At 47.8% G+C, this 24512-nt stretch overlaps 1 protein-coding gene across 1 annotated transcript in view; it reads left to right on the top strand.

Moving 5' to 3' along the window:
• The window catches only part of LOC145403964 (uncharacterized), an 81346-nt gene that overhangs the window by 4724 nt on the left and 52110 nt on the right, over positions 1–24512 (top strand). The window contains exon 2 of the mRNA XM_080275564.1: positions 7493–7544. Coding sequence (XP_080131690.1) covers positions 7493–7544 — 52 coding nt within the window. The remainder of the gene's footprint in view (positions 1–7492; positions 7545–24512) is intronic.

Here is a 24512-nt window from a genome sequence, read left to right as displayed (position 1 = left end):
AAAAGCTGTAGGATAATAATATTTTAGTATTCTTATGTTTTATTAACGTTGCTAATATAATAATAATAATAATTACTAATTATTATTATTATTATTATTATAAATATTGTTATAACTATAATTTCGGATCCAGCAACTTCATTAGGACCCTTGCTTGTTAGCCTAATGAGTGTTTCTTATTCACTGAGTCTGTGTTTTATGACGGGTGAGGGAAGCGGGGGTCCGGGAGTGGAGACATGGGGAGATGGAGGGAGAAGGGAGGGTGAGGGAAGAGGGGAGGTGTGAGAGAGGAAAGAGGAAGGGCGTGGGAGGAGGAGGAGGGGAGATGTATGAGAAGTCGGATGTGGGTGAGGGAGGGGCGATGATGGGAGAGGGAAGAGGGAGGGTGTGGGTGAGAGATGATAAATGATCTGGGAGAGGGAGGGTGAGGTAAGAGCAGGGATGCAGAAGAGGGAGGATGTGGATCAGGGAAAAGGGAAAATGGAAAAGGGGTGGTGTGTATGAGGGAAAGGGAGGACTGGGGAGTAGAAGGAGTTAGGGCGCGAGAAGGGGAAGGTCAAGGTTGTGAGGATGTAGGTGTGGAGCAGGAAGAGTGTAGGTATCAAAAGTCAGGAGGATGGGTGAGGGTGTGGGTAACGATAGGTAGGTAGGATCGGTGTGATGGGGTAGGGCTAGGGGGAGAAAGGCGTAGGTGGGCAGGGAGGGTGAGGGTAAAGGGAGGATAGGGGGAAAGTTAAAGATTGTGTGGGTGGGGAAGGGGAAGGAAGGGTTGGGGGTACAGTAGCTGCCGTAAGTGGCAAGAAAAGTATTAGTGAAGGAGAAAGAGGTGGATGTTTGGGTGAGGTGAGGTAAAGAAGGGGTGGGGGAGGGGGATAGGAAGAGAGAAGGTGTGGGTGAGTGGGAGGGGTGGGGGCGGAGAGGGATAGGAAGAGAGAAGGTGTGGGTGAGTGGGAGGGGTGGGGGCGGAGAGGGAAGCGTTCGATGTGGATGGAGCTGTTTATTGGTAGGGTGAGGTGTGTGGAAGGGGGAATCAGGGAATGTGTAGGCGAGGGAAGATGGATGTTTAGCTTGAGGGTGTGGAAAGGAAGGAGGGGAAGGGGGGATGCCTAAGAATGCTTGTGCGTTGGGAAGGGAAGGTAGAATGGGTAGGGTGAGGGACGGTTCTGTCACTGGGTGCTAAGGATGTGTGAGTAGAGGAGGGAGAGTGAGAGCTTGGATGAAGGTAGGTGGTGTTTTGAGTAGGAGGGGGGCAGCCAGAGAATGAGAATGTGTGGGTGAGGCTGAAGGAGGGGCTAAGAGGCAGGGAGGATATGGAGGTTTAAGGGGGTTGAGAGAGAGAGAGAGAGAGAGGCAGGGAGGGTATGGGCGCGGTTCCATATGGGATGAGAAAAAGAATGGGAAGTTTCAGAAATATGTGGGCGGGGCAGGAGGTGGGGGTGAGAGAATATGAGAGTGAGACAGTGAGGTGGAGGGGGGATGAGAGAATGTGTAGGTGAAACTGTGATTATGTGGAAGAAGCAGGAAGGGTGTAGATGGGATATAGGGTGTGGAAAGGAGTGGAGAGGTGAGGAAATATATGTGGGTGGGTCAGGAAGGATGGAGATGGTGCCGGGAAAGGGAGAGAGTGGGCTGCTTTAGAGTGAATTACAAGGAAGGTAGAGTAAGGAAGAGAAGGGAGGAAGAAGCAGGGTGAAGGACCGAGTAAGAGAGGGGGAGGAAGGGATGGGAGGGAATGAGTAGATGAGTCATGGAAGGTATGGGGTGGGGATAAGAGTGAAAAAATATGTGGGTGGGGCATGAGGTGGAGGGGGTGAGAGAGAGAATGTGTGGGTGAAGCTTAGGGTGTAACTAGCTCCTCCCTCTCTCCATCCACCAGCCCCTCCTACACCCACACCCCGCCCACCCCCCGACGGGCGTAACCCACCACACCCCTCACCCCACAACCTCGCCTTCCTCGCTAAGCCCACCATTGCCAGGTTTTATTTTTTTTTTATTTTACAGGTGTTGTTTTTAGCCGGATTTCCCCTGCTTGAATTTTCGGCATTAATTTTGGGGCATAATGTTTATTGATACTGACGTTACTGTAGTCTTTAATGTTGCTCGTAGTTGTGGGTGTTCTTGTAGATTATATTTTCACAGTATTACCGTTCTTCTAATGATCAAAAAATAATAATAACCACACTAATTATGTTATTTAGTAGCTACTGTACCGTATTTCCTCCTGGCGCTTTTACCCTTCCTGTCATCTTTCAATCCACATAGGCCTATCACTGAGCACTGTTTTATCGTTTTTATTATTATTATTATTATTTAGTGTTTGGATCCTACCCCATCCCTCTGAAGCACTGGAGTGAAAAAATACAGTACCCGACGACGATGATGATAATATTGATGATGATGATGATGATGATGATGATAGTAATACGAACGAAAATCACGGTGATAATGGTGGTGATGATTGGTGTTCTTGCTGTCGTTGTTGTTTGTTGTTGATTATCCTCTCGTGTGGCTTACTTCAGGACCTAACGATACGACAACTGCCAAAGTTTGTACTCTCTCTCTCTCTCTCTCTCTCTCTCTCTCATGCTTTTCTTTCGCTTGGTTTTCAGTTTTCAAAAAGTTATAAAATTCTCATTTCTTAACTCAATAGAACTACCTGGAGCTAGCAAAAAAAAAAAATATTAAATTAAAGGGATGAACAGAAATATCGTCATACGTAAAAATAATCGTCAACGTATGAAATATATATATATAGAGAGAGAGAGCTAAGGTCCTTACCGCCAAGATTTACATACACGGAAGGACCTCTGAAGTTCATTGAGGTATTTTTCTCTTTATTCTTGCCACTTTCAGTTCATTTATTTACTGCAAGAGAGACTTTCAGGTGTTAGGGCTATGTACAGCCTTCATTAACCTGTTCATTTACGGTAGATCTTTCTTAAGCTGAACAGAATTATCTTTGTGTGTATATCTGTGCATGTATGTATGTTTGTATCTGTCTATCTATGAGTATGTCTATCTGTCTGTCTATCTGTCTGTCGGTTTCTCTTTCTCTGTATATACATTAGATAGCATAGTTAAATAGATTCATCGGTAGATCCCTCAGTCCCGAAGGCCAACTCACGCTGTCGGTTCGATGTCCAATGTGCGTCCCTGTATGAATGGACACGCGAGCTTATAATTTATGCCATTGTGTGCATATTTGTGTGTGTGTGTGTGTGTGTGTGTGTGTGTGTGTGTGTCCCTAAGCTATTTGTTTTTATGTCGGGTGATTGTTTTGTTATTGTGTGTGTGTGTGTGTGTGTGTGTGTGTGTGTGTGTGTGTGTGTCCCTAAGCTATTTGTTTTTATGTCAGGTGATTGTTTTGTTATTGTGTGTGTGTGTGTGTGTGTGTGTGTGTGTGTGTGTGTTTGTGTGTGTGTGTAGACGTGCGGTGATATGCTTATTTCTGTTTACAGCCTAGGTTCTGTGTGGGTTTATATTTGTGACTGCGTTTGTTTATAACCTACCTTTGTGTGTGTGTGTGTGTGTGTGTGTGTGTTTATAGCTTGTGTGCGTGTGGTGTCTGTTTCTTGCCTGTGTGTGCATGTGTTTGCGTTTATTCTTAGCCCGTATACAGGTACGTGTCCATAGCAATGGTTCTCAGCCAAGGGACTAAGGTAAGGTTTTAGAGACGCCGCGGGGGGCTGTAATAAACACTAAAATTTTCAATAGAAATACTAATTGATAGGTAAGTAGATAAATAAATGGATGTTCTTTATTTTTTACTTAACAAATATGGCCCTTCTGCGTCTAACCAACAGTTTATTTTTCGTCCATATTTGTGGAGGATTGGGAGAAACTGAAGGGGACCCTGCGGATTTCGAGAGTTCCTCAAGGGAAGGGGGAGTAGAGAAATGAAAATCAAGAGCCGCTGGTCTGTAAGATATGTGTGTGTGTCCCTGGTATGCATATGTGTGTACGCATGTGTGTCTAGCCTAGGATATATGTATGTGTGGATATGCCTGTCTGCCACTTATAATATGTGCGTCCGTGTGTTTTCTTTTTTCTTGGTCTGTAGCTGCTGGATGTGTGTATGTGTGTATACATGTTCGTTTATAGTCTACGAACGTATGTGTGCGTGTGCTGTCTCACCCTTCGGTTCCCCCACATTCCCTCAGTCAAATATTGAGAGCCATCCCTCACTTGAGACCTCCTATTACCGGTACTTCGGGGAGGGGGGGGGGGTGGCAAAGGGTTAGGGGTTGGGTGAGGTGGAATGGGTGTAACTGGAGGTTTGGCCGGGGGGGGGGTGTCTTGGGTAAAGGGTTGAGAGGGAGTGAGGAAGGTTGGTACGAGTAGAGGGAGTTGGTAGAGAGTGGGTAGGGATGTAAGAGTGAGAAGGGTTGGTGGGGATGAGAGGTTAGTAAGGGGGTATGGCATCCTACCTCTATGGGATATGGGCTTGCCAGGGGGTTAAGGATTGGTAGGGTGGAGGAACGTGCGAAGGAATGAAGACTTGATAAGGGTGGAGGTGAGACATTATGATGATGATGTGAGGGTTGGCAGAGGATGGTACTGACAGAGTGAGGCATGATGCTAGTATGATAATAATGGCAGAATGTTGAGGTTAACTAAAGGTTGAATATGATGATGATGGTGATGATGATGATGATGAGAATAATGGCAGGATATACGAGGTATGGCAGGGTGTGAGGTTGCTGTTTGCAAAGATGATGTCGGTGGGTGATGGTGTTATCCTATCAGTAAGGTTTATTTCGACAACAGCTAAAAAAAAAAAAAAAAAAAAAAAAAAAAAAGAACACAAACTTATGTTTTGAAGGCGCACCATTAAGCCATCTAATCTGTGCCGTCTAGTATTTTGCATAGCTAAAAAATAACGCGCATCCCCATTCTTTGGCAGTAATATATAAGGAAGCTACGGATAAGATTCCTAACCCAATTCAGCACAGTCGATGCAGTCAGGTGTAGTCAGAATGGGGGACTGATTTGACAGGTGACCAAGGAGACTAATTTCTGCCTCACTCAATAGCCTGTCATGCAGCCACATCGTAATATTCTAGTTATTTTGTTTGCCCAGTCCCTTCAGATGAAAACAAGGCCACTGTAACTTCCAGGAGGGTAGAGTAGAAAAAATACATCCCACACATACCCTGGATCTCGTAAAAGGTCACTAAAAGGCGCCGGAATGGGGGGCCGGAAACCCTTCACGTTGTGTTGGCGTGGGGATGTGGCGACGTGCGTCCCATAGCATTTGCTTTTTAACTGGACAACGATGATATTTTATGTATTTTCTTCCTCAACCACGGGACAGTTTTGAGAGAGAGAGAGAGAGAGAGAGAGAGAGAGAGAGAGAGAGAGAGAGGTTTTGTAGTAAAATCATTTGGGTGACAGGAAAAGTAAATCACAGAAAGAAAAAAAAATCGTAGGAATTACTCCTTCAGTCAGGTTACTTTAATTTTACTTTTGCTACGACGAGATGATATTAATTTGAAGGTTATTGAACTGAATGGGCTACATACATCATTCATTAATCCTTTCAGTAAAAAAATCTCTCCTGAGTTGAAATAAAATCGTGTAGAAGAGTACGAATATCCAAGGAAATACGACACCGGAATCATGGGGTTCAGCAGAGGATATATCGAGACCCCGCATGCTTGATGAAAATGATCCTCTGTTACTTTTTTTCGTCTTTTTTAGGTAATGCAAAATAGCTAAAAATTCGTGGTGATTACCTACCAAAATACTTTACTTAATTGTATGACCTAATAGGGTAAAACGTACAGTTAGTGCAACAGAGGAGAATTATCAGAATCATCATCACCGTCATCATCATCATCATTATTGTCGTTGTTGGCGTCATTCAGTACAGCAGGTCAAAGCTCATCGTCTTGTGATTCATCATACAGTGGACAGTATTACCGGCATTATTATTATTATTATTATTATTATTATTACAATTATTATTAATTTTCTAAACTATTACTACTATAGCCTACTACTACTACTACTACTACTACTACATTACTACATTCTGTTGCAGAGGAAGAAGAGATTTAACCTGGGACATTCATTTTCCTCTAATTCATGTCCACAGAGACAAAGGCAATGATGAATTACAGACGAATATCCAGCACAGGGTAAACACTAAACACGCAACCCTTTCAAGACGTGACAGTTCTTACCTGGCTAAATATTGCTACGGCACACTATTATATTAAGCCTACCCGTGGCATCCCGTCAAATGAGGTTAATGACACAATCGACAAACTAATTTTCTCTCTAATCTCGGCTTTACTCATCATTTGTCCATCTTATATTTTAGGATGTAAATAGATAAACCTGATTTTCACGTCTTCTGTACTGATCTTTTTGTTTTTTTATGATTTAGGAAACAAATTAAAATCGCGGCAGTAATAGTTATATATTTTTTTGCTTATATATATTTTAAGATGGTAATAAATACTAGATGAATTGATTTTTAGGTTTTGTGGAAAGATAAGTATTAGAATAAGATTACTTGATTTACTGATAAATTCTTGCTACTTCCAGGCGATTACATTCAGCTTAGGAAACGCCTCCCGTAAAGAAGTGGTTAATGAAAGCTATATCTAACCCTTCTAGTTCGAAAAATCCCTCCATATCCGGATTAAAACTTCTGAGGATGGCAGTGTATTAAAAGACATCATCGTATTTAAGGGATTACAATTTTTTTTCGGGACTGAGAAATAATGAGCGAGTCTATTTTCTGTCGATGCATTTGATACCGCTAATGATTTTTACCGGCCGTGTGTGTGTGTGTGTGTGTGTGTGTGTGTGTGTGTGTGTGTGTGTGTGTGTGTGTGTGTGTGTGTGTGTGTGTGTGTGTGTGTGTGTGTGTCTGTCTGTCTGTCTGTCTGTCCGAGATGTAACTTTTGAAAACGGCCTAGAAACTTGTGTCTTATATTTCACAGTGCTGTAAATTATTCAGACGGAAGATATATACTCACATATGTACATTTTCTTTACAGGGAAGATAAATAAGATTTCCATTTATAAGTGCAAGATAAAAATTTCTCTATAAATTAAGTCTACCTCTTTGATGAAGAAATAATATATATATATATATATATATATTATATATATATATATATATATAGATAGATAGATAGATAGATAGATATATTAATTTACCATACCTTAACTTTTGTATGAAGGTCGTGGGTCGAAAGTTAAATTTCCTGGATGGAATAGAGATTTGCCCTAAGCCTGCGATTGGCCTCCGTCTATGGGTCATTCTACAGTAGATGCGTTTTCACGATTTGCGAATGCGTTTTGTGCCATGAAATGTTTGGTTATTATTTCTTATGTTGCATATAAGACTGAACAACGAATGAATTTTCTGTCATGTATCTGCATTTGATCATTCTTCTTCATCCTTTTTTTTAAGACGTTGAATTTCTTTTTAATCAAGACAAGACATTGTTTACAACTTTTTATGCTTTCATTTCAGGACGCGCCAGTCTTAGCGGAGTCCGACGGAAGCGAGGACGAGCTTAAGAATGGTGAGTAGAGAACATCACCGTCTAATTCTTCCCCTGTCCCCCTCTTTTCATCCTGTGTGGCGGTAAGTTCCACATTTTGATGATTTTTGGTCAGCCGTGAATCTAAGATCTATAATTTGTTCCATGGTTTGTTATTTGACCTGTGTTCCCAGCTAGTCACAGAAGCATGAGAGAGAGAGAGAGAGAGAGAATATCGTATTACCATCTGTAGCCATGACCTGCAATCCGTGACCACATTTTCTTGACATGTTTCTGAATTTTCAAGCCAGGTATTTTCACAGTGACTTCCATTTGGTGCGCTCTCTCTCTCTCTCTCTCTCTCTCTCTCTCTCTCTCTCTCTCTCTCTCTCTCACACACACACACACACACACACACACACACACACACACACACACACACACACACACACACACACACACACACACACACAGTATAGAAAAAAAATAACTACCGGTAACTATTGTCCATGTGGTAGTTGTAGTTCTGTTGTACGAGCAAATATTACGAGAGCTCCATCGCTCACATCCTGCTTCCTAGAACATATGGGTAATGAGTTTTTTTTTCCTGCGCAAAATTGAAATGATATGAAACCAATATAGATTTTTCTAAACTATTCGACAAGAAACAGAAGGGCTAAAGAAAATCTGTCATGAACCCCCAGAGTGTAAAGGAACTTATTAACCCGTACTGTACATGATATATTTACGAGGTCAAAATTAACCCTTTTATGATCGGAATAAACCAGCCAGGAGATTTCGTTCAGGGAAGAGTGAGTCATAGGAGCCTGAGTTAATCTACTGCAGGCTGTAAGTTTTGTTGAGGGTGGGTGTGAAATAAGGCAAACTGGGACCGTAGACTTGTAATGGCATACCTCCAATCTTGATAATTACGTCTTTTTAGCTATCCTTTTGACTTCCCTTTTTTTCTTTTTTTCTTTTTTTCTTTTTTTTTTTACTACATATAGTTTTATTAGGAAAGAGCCCGTATTGAAGCCCTTTTTAGTCTTGCTACCTTCAGACGATTTTATTCAGTTGTGTGTTCAGCTAAAGAAGGTTTAGTAGCGAGGTAAGATGGGCAGGTATAGTGGCCAGGTACAGTATGAGGTAGATGACCAGGTAGAGTGGGAGGTAGATGGCCAGGTAGAGTGGGAGGTAGATGACCAGGTAGAGTGGGAGTAGATGGCCAGGTAGAGTGGGAGGTAGATTGTCAGGTTGAGTGGGAAGTAGATGGCCAGGTAGAGTGGGAGGTAGATGGCCAGTAGAGTGGGAGGTAGATGGCCAGGTTGAGTGGGAGGTAGATGGCCAGGTAGAGTGGGAGATAGATGGCCAAGTTGAGTGGGAGGTGAATGGCCAGGTCGAGTGGGAGGTAGATGGCCAGGTAGAGTGGAAGTTTGATCATCAGGTAGAGTGGACAGGTATATTTGAGACGTAAAGCGGCACAAGACTAGGTACATTTAACAGACAGGGTGGGTGCAAAGCTTGACCAGGTTGAATAATCAGGTGGGATAGGCTGAGAAATTAACCACGTACAGACGAAGGTAGAGTGGGTAGGTAGGTTAAGTAGGTATGGAGGTAGACAGAGGATAAGCAGGTAGGTTAGGCTGATGGGCATGTAGCACGACCAGGTAAATAAAGCAGACAGGGTTGGTAGACAAATCATCCGGGTGTGATAGACAGGTACTGTATGTTAGGCTGACAAATTGACCGGGTGGGTAGGAAGGTAGATTAGGCAAATAGGGAAGGTAAACAGATTGACCAAGTAGGTATATAGGTAAGTTAGATCGATAAATTAACCACACAGACAGACAGGTGAGTGACTGGGTAGATTAAGCATTAACCAGTTTGATAGGCAGGTAGATGGACAAGTAAATTTAGCAAACGGAATGGGTAGACAGACTGAGCAGGTAGAAATTTAGGCAGGTTAAGCTCGCCAGTTAGCAAGGCAGGTAGGTGGATAGGCAGGGTGGATAGGCAGGCAGGTAGGGTGGGATGTCGATTACACAAGTCGATGGAGAGTCAAACTGGGCGGTAGATTTGAAAGGTAGATTGACTGAGCGGATTTAAGTAGGCAGGATGGGTAGGCAGATGGTAGACATTAAGATACGGTAGGTTAGGATGGTGAGGTAGAAAGGCGGGTAAATGAGGAGGTAGCATGGGCAGGCAGGGAGGTAGAGGGGTGGGGGATGGGGATGGTAGAGATTGACAGGCAGGTAGGTGAGCAGGTAAGCAGGGGGGGTTGGGGAATGGCGAGGTAGATAGGCAGGTAAAGTGGGCAGGCAGGCAGTTGGAGGGGACAGTAGAGGTAGATAAGCAGGTAGATGGGCAGACACAGTGGGCAGGCAGGCAGGTAGAGAGGGTGGGAGTGGGGGATGGCGAGAAATATAGGCAGGTAGAGTAGGCGGGCAGGCAGGTAGAGGGGGTGGGGGTAGGAGGTGGAAGCGAGGTGAGGCCACGTGGGTGCCGGCGGGCGGGTCGATACTGCCGGTGTCCTGACGCGGCGGTGGCGGTGGTGTGGTTGTGGAGGTGGTGCTGTGGTAGAGGTGGTGGTGTTGTGGTGGCGGTAGTATTGTGGTAGAGGTAATGCTACTGTGGTCGTGGTGATATGCTGTCGTGTTTGTGGAAGTGGTGTTGTGGTGCTGTGGTGGTCGTGGTGATGGTGTGTTGTGGTGGTGGTGCTGTGGTTCTGGAGTTGGTGTGGTGGAGGTGGTCTGATGTGGTAATGTGTTGGTGGGATGTGGGTGATGGTGGAGGTGATCTGATGTGGTAATGTGTTGGTGGGGTGTGGGTGATGTTGGAGATGGTCTGTTGTGGTAATGTGTTGGTGGGGTGTGGGTGATGGTGGAGGTGGGGTAGGCTGTTGTATGATGGTCGTGTGTGCCGAACAGGAGGTGCTGTGGTTTTGAAGATAGTGTGGTATGTTGTCCTGTGTTGGTGGTGACTTGGTGTGCTGTGGTGTGGTGCTGTGTAGGTGGTGATGTGGTATTATATGATGGGGATGGTGGTACTGGTGTTGTGGTGGCAGAAGTGTTCGTAGTGGAGTGTAATGTCAGTGTTGCTATAGTGGCGGTGGGAGTGGTGGTGGTGGTGGTGATGATGGCAGCGGCGGTGTGGTATTGTGGTGAAAGTGGTGGAGATGCTGTGGTGGTGGTAGTAGTAGTGATGGTATGATATTGTATAGTATTGGTGTGGTGTGTAATGGCTGTGTGGTGTGGTGGTATTGGTAATGTATTGACGGTGTGATAATGATGGCAGTAACTGTGGTAGTAGTGGTCATGTTGTGTTGTGGTGTGATGTGGTGGTGATAGAAGTGGTTGTGATGCAGATGGTGCTTTGGTAATGAAGGTGTGGTGTGCTTTGGATTGGTGGTGACAGTGTTAGTCATGGCGGTGTGGTATGGTGTGGTGTGGTGGTGGCGGTGATAAAAAAGTGGTGGAAGTGATGATAGCGGTATTGGAAATGGTGGAGGTGAGAGTGGCAATGTTGGTAGTGATGGTGGGAGTGGCGGTAGTGGCTGTGGTAATGGTGAGGATGGCGATACTGGTGGCTTTAATGGTGGGGGCGGCGGTAGTGGTTTTAGCTGCAATATGGTGGTGATGGCCAGTGACACTGAGCCCGTGGAAGTTGTCTGACGTGGCCCACAGTCACAACTTATACCTGCCCTAATACCGGTCCTGATACCTGGCCCTCATACCTGGTAACTGGCTTTGGTTTCATCCTTAAGTTGCTTCCCGTCGTTGGTTTTTATTTTACCCTCATCTTGGTTTCCTTCCTCGGTTTTGTCTCTCTTGCGGATCAGCCTGTGTTGGTCTCACCGTTGGTCTTGATTTCTTCACTGTATTTTCATTCGTTGGTTGTGGTCCCTCGTGTTGGTCTTCTTCAGTGGTTTTGCTCTCTTCTTTTTGTTGGTTCCTTCGTTTAGTCGCATGATGGTTTTCTAGCTTAGCGTTTCTCATTTCCCTACAGTGGTTTTGCTTTCGGTTTGGTCTCGCGTTCATTTTCTTCCTCGATATTGCTTCTCTTATGCTGGTTCCTTGGTTTGGTCTGACATTGGTGTTCTTCCTTGGTTTTCTTTTCACATATTGGGTTTCCTTCTCTAGTTTCACGTTGGTTTCTTCGGAGGTTGTAGTCTCTCCCTCATATTTTCCTTCGTTGGTTAGGGTTTCCCCTGTTGGTTTTCTCTCATGGTTTTGCCTTCTCCTATGTGGTGGTTATCCTTCTCGGTTTGGTCCCACGCTGGTTTCGGCATGTCCTGGTTTCTGACAGTAGATTCTGGAGGTGCGACAGCGCTTCCCCTAGGACCACCAACCAAGCCTTGTTCCCCCACCTCCCCCATCCCCCCCCTGTGGTGTGTGGAGATGGATGTTGTGTCCCCGTCTGCCCCTTTGCCCTCCTTCTCATTTTCCCTCCCTCCTCCCTTCCCTCTCACCCTTCCCCGTCTTTGCCCCTTCTGTGTACTTTACCCCTCTCCCTCTCCTACTCCTCTCCCCTCCCTCTCTTACTCCTCTCTCCTCCCTCTGGCCCGTTCATGTGTTTGGGGCAGGGTACAGTTTCCCCGTTATCCCCTTCCCCTGCCTTCTCATCTTCCCTTCCTCTTCCGTACCTTTGCTCTCCATCCCTTCTTAGTCGTCACCCCTCTGTTTACTTCACTCCCCTATCCCCCTCATTCTCCTTGTGCTCTTTTCCTTACCTCTTATTGTGTTAGGGGCAGGGTGCTGTGTCCGCTTGCCTGACGTCTTCCTCTCCCGTCTCAGTTTTCGTCCTTCTTCTCTTCTCTGTCTTCATCCCGTCTTTGTATTCTTCTGTTTACTTCACTGTGTCTCCTGCATCCCTTCTGCTCTTCCCCTACCACTTGTTGTGTAAGAGGCAGGGTGCTGTGTCTCCCTGCCTGACCTCTCCCCCTCCCGTCACATTTTTCCTCCCTTTTCTCTTCTCTGTCTTTATCCCGTCTATTTACTCTTCTATTTATTTCACTTCTCTATCTCCTGCATCCTTTCTTCTCTTTCCATACCTCTTGTTGTGTAAGGGGGAAAGTGCCGTCTCATTTTCCCTCTTTCATCCCTTGTTTCTATTCTTCCCGTCTTTATTTTCTGTCTACTGTACCTCCTCTTCCTCCCTAACCCTTCTGTTTCCATCATTCCTTGCGCCCCTCCCCCCATCTGATTCCTACCTTACCTTCTCATCTTCTCTCCTTTTTTCTCACTTCTTCTGTCACCATTCATTCAATCTAGCCTCTCTGTTACCCCCCCTCCCCCACTCGTGTCTGACCTCTCGTTACCCTCTCTTTCTCACGTATCCCTCCCTCTTCCCTCTGTCCATTTTACGCCTTTTTCCCATTTCTTTTCCCCCTCCCATCCTAACCATTTTCTTCCCTGAGCCACTTTGTCTCTCACTTATCTCCCTCCTTTACCTCTTTGCCTCCCGCACTTTCTCCCTCCTTCTGCATCCCTCATTCTTTGCATCCCACACCTCTCTGACTTCCTCATACCTCAACATGCCTCCCTCATGTCTCAGTCTCTTTCTACCACTGCCTCCCCCACTCATCTTCCTCCCTTCCTCATCCCTCTTCCCCCACCTGTTTTATTTCGTCCCCTCTCTTCATATCTCATCCCAAGCCTTCCTTACCCTACTTCCTTGCTTATCCCTCTGCTTCCTTAATCTTCTTCCTTGCCTCTCTCCTCTCGATACCGCACTCGCTTCTCTTCCATACTCATTACTCCTTTATCCCTTTCTTCCTCCGCTGTCTCCCTTCTCCACCTTTTCCTTTCTCACCCCTCTCTTTACCTCCCTTATCTCTCTCATTTCACCCTACTGCCTACCTTCCTGACACCTTTCTCTCCCTCACCTTTCTATTCCTCACCTATTTCCAAACCTCCCTCAACCCTCTCCTCTCATCTTTCCCTCTCTTTCTCTTCTCTCCCCTCAGCATGCCTCCCTCTCTCTTTTCACTCCCTCGACCATATCCCTTTCTTCCTACACTTCTTTCAGCCCCACAATTTTCAATACTTAATCCCTCTCCCTGCCTCCCTCATCCGTCATCTTTCTTACCTCCTACTCAACCCTTTCTTCTTCTCCTTTCCTCTTTCCGTTTCTGTCCCTTATCTCCCCCTCCCTCCCTCCCTCTTACCCCCTCCTCTCCCCTTTCCGTCTCTTTCTTTCGTCTTCCTTTCCCCCCCTCCTTCCTTTCCCTTTTCCCGTTTCCCTCCCTCTTGCCCCTCCTCCCCTTTCCCTCTCTCTTTCTTTCGTCTTCCTCATCACCTTCCCTTCCTTTCCCGCTTTCCATTTCCCTCCCTCTTTTCCCTCCTCTCCCCTTTCCCCCTCTCTCTCCTTCCTCTCTCCTCTCCCTTCCTCTCTCCTCTCCCTTCCTCCCCCACCTCTCTCTCCCTCTCGCGCACAGGGCTTCACAACACTGGCTCTCACCCTCTCCAAGGCCTCCTACTTACCTCCATGCTCCTCCTCCTCTCACGATATTTTTCTCCCTCCGTGACAGGCTCTTTCTCTCCTAGTCTACCCTTTTATATTAACGTATTATTTTACTGTTGTTATTACCGTCTTCTTTTTCCCCTTACCCACCTCTTTCGTGCTGCCAGCCTTCACACCTGGCTGTGTTTTTCATTAGTTTCATTCTCTCTCTCTCTCTCTCTCTCTCTCTCTCTCTCTCTCTCTCTCTCTCTCTCTCTCTCTCTCTCTCTCTCACACACACACACACACACACACACACACACAACCGTTGAGTGTTCTACCCTTAGTATCTCATTCACGCCCATCTCTCTTCACCCCCTCTAACACACACACACACACACACACACACACACACACACACACATATATCACCCTGCTCCCACTCTCACCCACATCACCTGCACTCACACACACACACACACGCATACATATATCACCCTGCTCCCACTCTCACCCACATCACCTTCACTCACACACACACACACACACACACACACACACACACACACACACACACACACACACACACACACACACACACATCACCCTGCTCCCACTCTCACCCACATCACCTTCACTCTCTACCTGACACCACTAACCCCACCTCTCTCTCTCTCTCTCTCTCTCTCTCTCTCTCTCTCTCTCTCTCTCTCTCTCTCTCTCTCTCTCTCTCCACTCCCCTACGCCACCCCAACTCACCCCCTCACGTTGCGTCCTCCCCCGTCTCTCACTTTGGACCCTCCCACAGTAATTCCTGAACCTCTGTAACCCCTCTCCCCTCACCCCCTCCCCCTCCCCTCCCCTTCACCTCTCCCCTCTCTTTCGCGCTTTTACCTCTCTCTCTCTTTCTCTCTCTCTCTCTCTCTCTCTCTCTCTCTCTCTCCACATGTCATTTTACCCTACTCACCCTTTTCATACTTACCCATCCATCCTTTCCCTCCCCTACTCTTCTCACACCTACGCTTTCTTCTCCCCTCTGTCATCGCTTTTCTTCCTCCTTTCCCCTCCCCTCCCCTCCCTTCCCTCCCCTCCCTTCCCTCCCCTTCCTTCCCTCCCCTCCTCCCCAATCACCCTTCATTCTCCTCCTTTTCCCTCCTCCCCTCGCCACCACGCTGTCTTCCTCATACCCAGTCACTCCACTTCCCCTCCTTTCCCTTCCCCTCTGTTTCCCCGTCGTCAATCGCCTTCCTCTCCCCTTCCCTTCCCTCCTCTCCTTTTTCTCTCTTTCTCCCCCCATACTTCCCATCCTTAATCACCCCTCCATTCCCTCTAGCTCCCCTTTCCCTAATCATTCCCCTCTCCTCCCCTCCACTCTGTTTCCTCTTGCTCTTGACCCTACCACACCCCTTCCCTTCCCTTATTGGCGTGTCCCCCCCCCCTTCACCCTGGCCCTTCCTTTCTTTCCCTTACCCTAACGTCTCCCCTCCCTCATCCTGTTATTCTCTCTCTCTCTCTCTCTCTCTCTCTCTCTCTCTCTCTCTCTCTCTCTCTCTCTCTCTCTCTCTCATAGCCTTCCTGTTCCACCCACACTTTCTCATTCTCCTACCTCTCTTCCTCTTCCACTCTTCTTGCCATTTACCTGTCTTACTGTCCCTCTCTTTCGCTTCCTCCTTTGATGTGCATCTTCTTTCTCTGCCCGTCATAAATTTCTCCTTCCCTCGCTTTCTACTCACTCCCATGCCATCACCTCCCCCTTCGTCTTTCCCTTCTTCCCTTCCTACCTCTCTTCCCTTCTTTTCTGGCTTCTCCACCTTCTGTCTTTTTATTCCTTCCCCCTCCCTCGCCCTCTTCTCGTTTCTCACCTTTTCCATGCTTCTTCCCGTGTCTCTCCCTCCCTCCTCCCGCTCCACTAGCTTCCTCTCTCCTCCCTGTGCATCTTCCCTCAATCTCTTTCCTCTCTGTCTCTCTTCTTTTTCCCCCTCTCCTATCCTTATCTCTCTTTTCGTACCCTCCACTTCCCTTCTCGTCTGCTGTCCTTCCCCCTTCCTGTGCTTCTTCCCTCACTCCCTCTCCTCACTCCTTCCCTTTTTCTTCCCTTCCACCTCCCCCTTACGCACCCCATCAGTCCCTCCCTGCTCTTTTTCCCTCCCTTCCTCTCTTTTCTTCCGTCCCACCCCCTTCGCAACCCACCCAACCTTCCGGCGCATCTTCCCTCACTCGTCTCCTTCCACTCCAAACAATTTCCCCTCCATCCTCTCTCCTCGACGTCGCCCCTCCATCACCCAAAACCTCCCTCGTTTCCTCCTTTCCTCCCTGACGCCCTCCATCCTTCACTCCAGCGCCTTACCTCTCTCGTTCCTCTTGGTTCTCCCTTATCTCCTTCACTCTCCATCATCCGCCTCTCCCTCCCCACTGTCCTTCTTCGAATATCCGCCTCCTTCATTTCTCCTCTTCTCTTCCCTCTCCTTCCTTTAGTCTTCCACGCACTTAGGTCTCTGCTATCTCCTCTACTCTCCATCCATCCTCCTCCTCCCTCACCTTTCTCCTGTCTTTAATCTCCCTTTCTCCCTCCCTCCTTTCCTTCCTTCAGTCTCCCGCTTCTTCACTCCCTCCCTCTCCCTCACTATAACTTTTACCTCCTACGCCTTCCATTGTCTCTTATCTCACTCCTTCACCCTTCCTTCCATCTCCCACGCCCTCTGTTGTCTCTTATCTCTCTCCTTTACCTCCTTCCTTTCCATCTAGCACCGCCTCACCCCCCCTCCCACCGTCACCTTCTCTTATCTCTCTCCTTTGCCCTTTCCTTCCTCAGCTCCCTTCTCTCTCCCCTCAGAGAATCTTTTCTTCATCTCCCGGTTCTTATCTCTCTCTCTCTCTCTCTCTCTCCATTCGCTTCCCTTCCCTTCCCTCTCCCATCTTTACCTTTTATGTCTCTCCTTTACTTCCTCCATCTCCTTCCATCACCGTCCTCCTTTCCATTATTCACCTCCTCCATTTCCCTCCTTCACTCTTCATTCTCTCTATCTCCTCCCGCCTTCTCTTGCGTCGTATCTCTCTCCTTTACCTCCTTCCTTTCCCAGCATCACCTCTTGTCTTTCCCCTACATATCTTCCCTCTCTCTCTGCCACCGCACACCCTTTTTCTTTTCTTCACCTCCCTTTCCCTTTTCCCTCCACCACTTCCAGCCCTTACGCAGTCCTTCCCCTTTCCATCTTCACCTGCAACCTGAAGTCGACTGGGTTTTCGCTTCAGGTGAACTTGGTGTTATGACTGCTGTTATTTCTATCTCCGGTCTTTACACAGCCCTCCCTGGTTCCTCCCATCATCTCCAGTCTTTCTTTCCATTCTCTCCTTCCTTACTTCTTCTCTCTTATCCCTTCACCGTCCTCCTTTTTTCCTCCTCTTCCTTCCCCTCCACCCAACCCCATTCATCACCATCTCTGTTGTTTCCCCCCAGTACCACCCTCGATCCTTTTCTTCTTCACGACTTCCCCTCTTCCCGTTTCCCCTTCCCTCATACGTCCTCGTTCATCGTCCCTCTCCCTCCACTTTTCCATCCATCTTCACTTCTCCCTTTTCCTCCTCCTCCTCCCTTCCTTACTTCAGTTATCTTCCTCCATGACCTCCTTTCCCCCCCCCCTTTCCCCTCCATCATCCCCTGCCTTCCCATCGCCCCCTTTTGCTCACTTCTTTTGTTGTTTCTCTCCTCCTCCTCCTCCTCCTTTTCTCAGTTATATCCCTGCCTCACCGTCTCTCCATTCTTTCCATCACAGGCCTGCCTGTCGCTCTTACTCTTTCCTTCCTTACTTCCTTTCTTCCTCTTTCACAGCCCATCCCCATCGTCTCATCACCTCCCCTTACCCTCCTGCTTCCCCATTTTTTACGTCATCTCTCTTCCTCGTTCATCCCCCCCCCCTGGTTCTTTCCATTGACCCCTTTCTTTCCCACCATCTACACCCTGCTTCCCCTCTTCGTTATTTCCTCTCTCTCTCTCTCTCTCTCTCTCTCTCTCTCTCTCTCTCTCTCTCTCTCTCTCTCTCTCTCTCTCTCTCTCTCTTTTATCTTCTTCCTCCTTTGCACCCTTCTTTCTCCTACTCCCTCCTTCCTTAAATCCTCTTTCTCCCACATCACCTCCCCTCTTTTCCTTCCCCTGCTTAAATCCTCTCCTTGTTTCCTCTACCGTCTCCCTCCACGTCCACCCTTTCTTTCCTTCAACCCTTCCTTCTCCTTCCTCCCTCTTTCGTCTCCTTTCTCCACAGCCTTCGCTCTCCCCCCCGCCCTTTTTTCCTCATCATTCGCTTTTCCTTCACTGTCTTTTTCTCCCTCTTCACCATGCTCTTCAACCCTCCTCTTCCGCCTTACTTCCGTCCTTTTCTGCCATTCTCCCTCCCTCTCCTAAAGCACTTCCCTCATCCTTCCGTCGCTCCCTTTTCTCCCTCTTCACCATTCTCTTCCCTTCCTCCTCCGCATTATTTCCCCTCTTTTCTGCCTTTTCACCATTCTCCTTTCCCTTCCTCCTCCGTTTTATTCCCCCTCTTTTCTCCCTCTTCATATTTCTTTCCCCTTGTCCTCCGCCACATTTCCCCTCTTTTCTTCCCCTCCTCTCCCCGTCCCCTCGGTCTGTCCCTTCTCCAATCCCTGGCCATTAAAAGGGCTTAGATATCTGTTAGTTCCCCCGGCCGGGTGACTGCGAGGGGCCCTTCCACTTTATGTCTCCCTCTTGGCCTGCCCGCGGTCCACTATGGTACTCTAGGTTTGTAGGACCCCCGTTCCTCACTTTATTTCTCTCTCTCTCTCTCTCTCTCTCTCTCACACACACACACACACACACACACACACACACACACACACACACACACACACACACACACACACACACACACACACACACACACACACACACACACACACACACACACACACACACACACACACACACACACTCAACCCTTGTGTGTACCACCCTTAATGTCTCACCCACGCACATCCCTCTCACCCTTCCTTGCAGACACCACTGTCTCTCACCCACACACTATTCTGTGTGTGTGTGTGTGTGTGTGTGTGTGTGTGTGTGTGTGTGTGTGTATGTGTGTATGTGTGTGAGACTGCGTTTCTCAGATAGGAAGAAAATTGAATAAAATGTATATGCTAGTACGCTGAGGAAGAAGGTATTGTGACAGTTTTGATGTGGCGGAAGAGGATGAGGTAGCCAGACACTCGATAGGATCCGATTTACACGAACATAATAATTTTTCGAGGTACAGGCAGTAATGAAGTTTTTCCATGACTATCAGACTTAACAGACTTAATTTTATAACTTACTGTGCTCACATGAGGCGGGTACATCTGAACCTGAGGCACATGATTGATTGGAAGGGAATCACCAGGTACAGTCTGCCCTCCTATGCCATGTAGGCTAAGTGCGAGGAGGCATCCAATACAGGTGTGCAGGTACATAATGGCGGGGATGGATTCCATGCCCTCCATACCTGTCCTTTCAGTTGTATTTTACAACTGAATAAAAATACGTGTGTAGTATTCTTTTTTCTTCATTTCCAGGGATTAAAAAGCAGTAGCCTATGGCTAGGGTAGCGTAAGGATAAAATATTCATGTTTTGGAATGGCCTACAGTTAGGTTATTTTTTATTGCACTCCCATCTCCCCTTTAAGTCGCCTCTGCAACACCAAGGGAATACATGGATAGGTTGGAAGCGAATCCCTGGAAGCTCTGGTTGGAGGACTCGCATACTTTAGTTTTGGGTACCTGATAAAGTGTGTTCGCTGCACTTACACTGACAGGCCACTCGGTATACCCTACCTTAGTGTAAATTGCCTGATAATGCTAGTGGTGCTTTCAGCGCACTTGCGCCGTTAATGGGTGTATCTTCGCCTTGGCTGCAAGTTAATACTGCATTCAGTGCACTTGCATTGGGCTACAACTTCATTTCTCTATGATCAACATCTTTATGTAGCCAAATATATTGAAGCAGTCCAAACTCCCTGCCTAAAGCCTCTCACATCTGAACTCTTAAGCAAGAGGGAGTGGTCAGTTCTTCAAATGCTCTCACAATCCAACGTGTCCTTGTTTTCCGTATGTTTTTAATTCAAGCTAACAATTACCGTTTTGGTACAGTTTTGAAAAATCATAGCAGTCAGAGGGTTAAAAACTTGCCACAGTTAACCCCACTTCTGCTATAATTACACTTGCCTATTTTGTTGAGGCTAAAACTAGACGATTTAATTCAGCTGTGAGTGCAATGCGCACGAGTCCAAGGGTTAAGACTCCGGTAACAGGGAAGGCCACACAGATTTGATACAAAGGTTCATCGAGGTTGAGGATTGTTTACTTTTATCCTCCACTGGTTCAGAGAGGCTCGCTTGTTCTCTGTTTAGCGCTCTCTCTCTCTCTCTCTCTCTCTCTCTCTCTCTCTCTCTCTCTCTCTCTCTCTTTTTTCCTTCTTCCTCTTCGCTTGAGTTAATCCTCTGTTTGCCGGATCTTCTTCCTCTTTCTTTCCCTTTCAACCTCTGATTCTTCTTGTTTACTCTCTCTCTCTCTCTCTCTCTCTCTCCTCTCCTCCCCCTTCCCCTTTGGTCCCCCGACCACATTGCTTACGTTTCCCTTCTCACATCCTCTCTCTTCCCCTCATTCCTCCCCTCCACTCCCTGCCTGTACCCGTCCCCTTGCTCTCCTCCTGACTCATTTTCTCTCCTCCCGTACTTCTCCTGTCCTCTTTCCTTCTCTCCCTTCCTCCTCATCAACCTCCCTCTTCCCATGACTTCCCTCTACCCTCTTTTCTGCTTCCATCGACTCACTCCCCCTCCCTTTCTCACGCCCCCGCGGAAGCCCTTTTCCTCCCTGCTTCTCGTTCTCTGTCCCTTTAGATCGACCCCTACTCTCCCTTTCTCCTCTCCTCCTCCCTCCCTAGGAATCCTTTCACCACTGCCTTATCTTTTTTTTTTTTTCCTTGTTTCTTCTCTCACACGCTTCCCAATCTCTTCACCCACATGGCCTTCCCTGTCCTTCTCCCTCCCCACTCCATCTCCCTAGCCTATGCTCCCCCCCTCCCTTACTTGTCCTTTCTTCCCCATCCCTGCTTCTGTCACCCCCTCAAACTCCCTCACTCCTGTTGTGTCCAGTTCTTCTCTCCCCGTGTCTTCCCCCTCTCCACATCTCCTCATTCTCCCTCTTCTTGCTTCTCTCACTCCTCAGATCTCCCTTCCCTTTCAGACCTGTCCTTCGTTTCCCCTCCTCTTCCTCGCCCCACATTTCTCTCCCCTCTCTCTGCCCCGTCATTCCTCAGACACCTCCCTCCCCAACCTCTCTCTCTCTCTCTCTCTCTCTCTCTCTCTCTCTCTCTCTCTCCACCTCTCTTCCTGCCTCCCTTCCCCTTTCGTACATCCATCACCCTCCTCAAGTACTTCCCTACCCTCTATCCTGTTCTTTTTACCCTTCAGACCTCTCCTTCTCTCCCTCTATTCTGTCCTCCCCATTGCCCCCCACCTCTCTCTCTCTCTCCCCCCCTTCTTCCCCCCCCCCCCCGCGTCCAATATCGGCGGTGCGTCGTGTCGTCACTCTGGACCCCATCAGCGTTTGTCTTCACCCCGCCCCTCCCTCCCCTCATATTCCCCCCCCCACACCTCCCTCTTTCCCCTCACACGTCCTCTTTCCCTTCTTCGTCCTCGCTGTCCTCCCCCCCACACCTCCCTCTTTCCCCTCATACGTCCTCTTTCCCTTCTTCGTCCTCGCTCTCCTCCCCCTCCCCAACACCTCCCTCTTTCCCCTCATACGTCCTCTTTCCCTTCTCCGTCCTCGCTCTCCTCTCCCCCCCCACACCTCCTTTTTCCCTTTTTCCACTTTATATTCCCTCTTCCCATTCATACCTCCCCTTTTCCCTTCAACCCTTGCTCATTTCCCAGTTTCCCTCTTCATCCCCTCACACCTGCATCGTCCCCTCTTCCTCCTCACACCTTCCTTTTCCCCTTTCTCCCCCCTCTCACCTTCCCCTTCTTTCTCTCTACCCGATCACACAGCTTTCTCTCTCCCGCAAAACTCGTACGCTTCTCTGTCTCCCCGTTGCAGCTCCCCTTCCCCATATCATCTCCCCTCTTTTCCCTCACTCTTCCCTCCTCCCCCTCCACCACAACTACTGTCTTTTCCCCTCATATATCTTCCCTCCCCCAGTGCTTCATTCTTCCTCATCTTCAAGCCTACCCATTCCCTTCGCATTTCCCCACCTCCATTACACTTCCTGTCTTCTCCCCCACACTACCTGTCTTCTCCCCCACACTACCTGTCTTCTCCCCCACACTTCCTGTCTTCGCCCCCACACTTCCTGTCTTCGCCCCCACACTTCCCTCTCCGTTTCTGTCTCACTGTCTCCCCTTCACACATTATCCTGCTTTATCTTTTCATTCACCTCCTTCTACCGTCTATCCCTTTTCCACTTTTACCCCCCTTCCCTTCATTGCTTTTCTTTCCCCTTTCTTGCCCTCATTCCCCCCACACATCCCCTCTCTCCTGTATCCCCCATCATCTCCTCTCTCCTATAACCCCCTCATCCCCTCTCTCCTACATTCTCCCCCTCTTCCCCTGCCCCCCTCTCTCACATTTTCCCTCTTTCATATTTTTGTTTTACCCTCTCATTTACTCACCCTGTTTCCCTTTGCCTCTCTCTTCTTCCTTTTCCCATCACCCCCTCTCTTTATCCTCTGTTCCCGTTCCACCTCCCTCTTCCTACCTGCCTCACTACCCTCCCCCATCCCCCCTCTCATATTTTCTTCCCTTCAGCATTCCTGTTTTACTCTCCCATCACCCACTCTCCCATCCTTCACTTTGCCTCTCTCTTCTCCCCTTTCACCTCCCTCCGACCCCTAACTGTCTCTCCTTCCTCTCCCCTTCCCCTCCCCTTCTCCATTGCCCTCCCTTTGCCCTCCCTTTCCCCTCTCTCATCACCCACCCTCACTGCTCTCGCCCTTTCTCATGGTCTCTCCTTACACCCCATATTTCTCTGACTTCCGTTACTCTCTCTCACACACATTTTCACATGCTCTCTCTCTCTCTCTCTCTCTCTCTCTCTCTCTCTCTCTCTCTCTCACACACACACACACACACACACACACACACACACACACACACACACACACACACACACACACACTCTCTCTCTCTCTCTCTCTCTCTCTCTCTCTCTCTCTCTCTCTCTCTCTCTCACCGTCCTGACCCTTCACGATCGATATTGGAGGCCTTGTTTGGTCTACTTCCTTCAGGCCTCCCCGGGGACCACCTCTCCACGCAGTACCCTTTGACTACACTGCCTATCCACACTACCCATATTTCAGCCATACTTCTCACGGTTCATCCACACTACTCATGATTCATCCACACTACTCATATTTCATCCACACTCTTCACGCGTCATCCACAGTATTCATAATTCATCCACACTATTCATATTTCGTCCACACTACTCATATTTCATCCACACTACTCATAGCCTACGTCATCTACACTACTCACAATTCATCTACACTAATCATAATTCATCCACACTACTCATATTTCATCCACACTACTCACATCTCATCCACACCAATCATGTTCCACACTATTCCACACCACTCACTCACACCAACGGTATAATCTACATCGACCCCCAGCCACAGTACCATCCACAACTCACTGCTCCTTACACTTTGACCACTCTAGCCATCCACACTACTTATATTCCACACTATTCCACACCATCCACCCACACCACCTCCCCTCCCCACCACACCACTCACCCACACCACCTCCCCTCCCCACCACACCACACTGTAGCCTCACTTTTCATACTACTCATATTCCACACTTCTCCATATCACCTTCCGTACCCTTTCATCACACTGCTTATTCTCACTACCCATATTCTTCAGGTTCCTTATCACCTTCCCTCATACCTTTTTATCACACTAATCCACACTACCGATATTCCACACTGTTCCACACACCTTCTGCCAGACCCTTTTATCATACTATTCATCCACACTACCAGTATTCCACACTGCTTGTCCACTCCACCTACATAGCGAACCTCACCACATTACCCTTTGACCACATTTCCGGTATTCCACACTGCCCTCTCTTCCACAGCACTGGTATTTCACACTCCTCTGTCTTCCACACTACTGGTATTCCACACTGTTCTCCCCTCCACACTACTGGTATTCCACACTGTTATCTCTTCCACATTCCTGGTATTTGGCATTTTTCCTTCTTCCACACCACCTTCGATACCACTCTCCCCCACGACCTTCCCGGAGCCCTCACCATATCGTCACCTATCCTCCTCACCGCTCATCCACACTGCACATATTCCACAGTATTCCTCACCACCTCCCCTCCATTTTTTCCCATTTTCAGCCTTGCGAACCTTCTCCCTTCTGCGGCTCCTCCATTAGCTAGCTACATACCACATCCTCTCTCTGTCTCTCTCTCTGTCTCTGTCTCTCTCTCTCTCTCTCTCTCTCTCTCTCTCTCTCTCTCTGTAATAGTAGTTTCAGAAAAAAGATATCAATAGCTACTGAAAG

Source organism: Coenobita brevimanus, chromosome 62 (assembly GCF_032717465.1).
Source record: "Coenobita brevimanus isolate Jiangsu-jjx chromosome 62, ASM3271746v2, whole genome shotgun sequence".
In the NCBI taxonomy this organism is placed as follows: Eukaryota; Metazoa; Arthropoda; class Malacostraca; order Decapoda; family Coenobitidae; genus Coenobita; species Coenobita brevimanus.
Note: the sequence above shows the minus strand (reverse complement) of the source record. Positions and strands in the feature narration are given on the sequence as shown.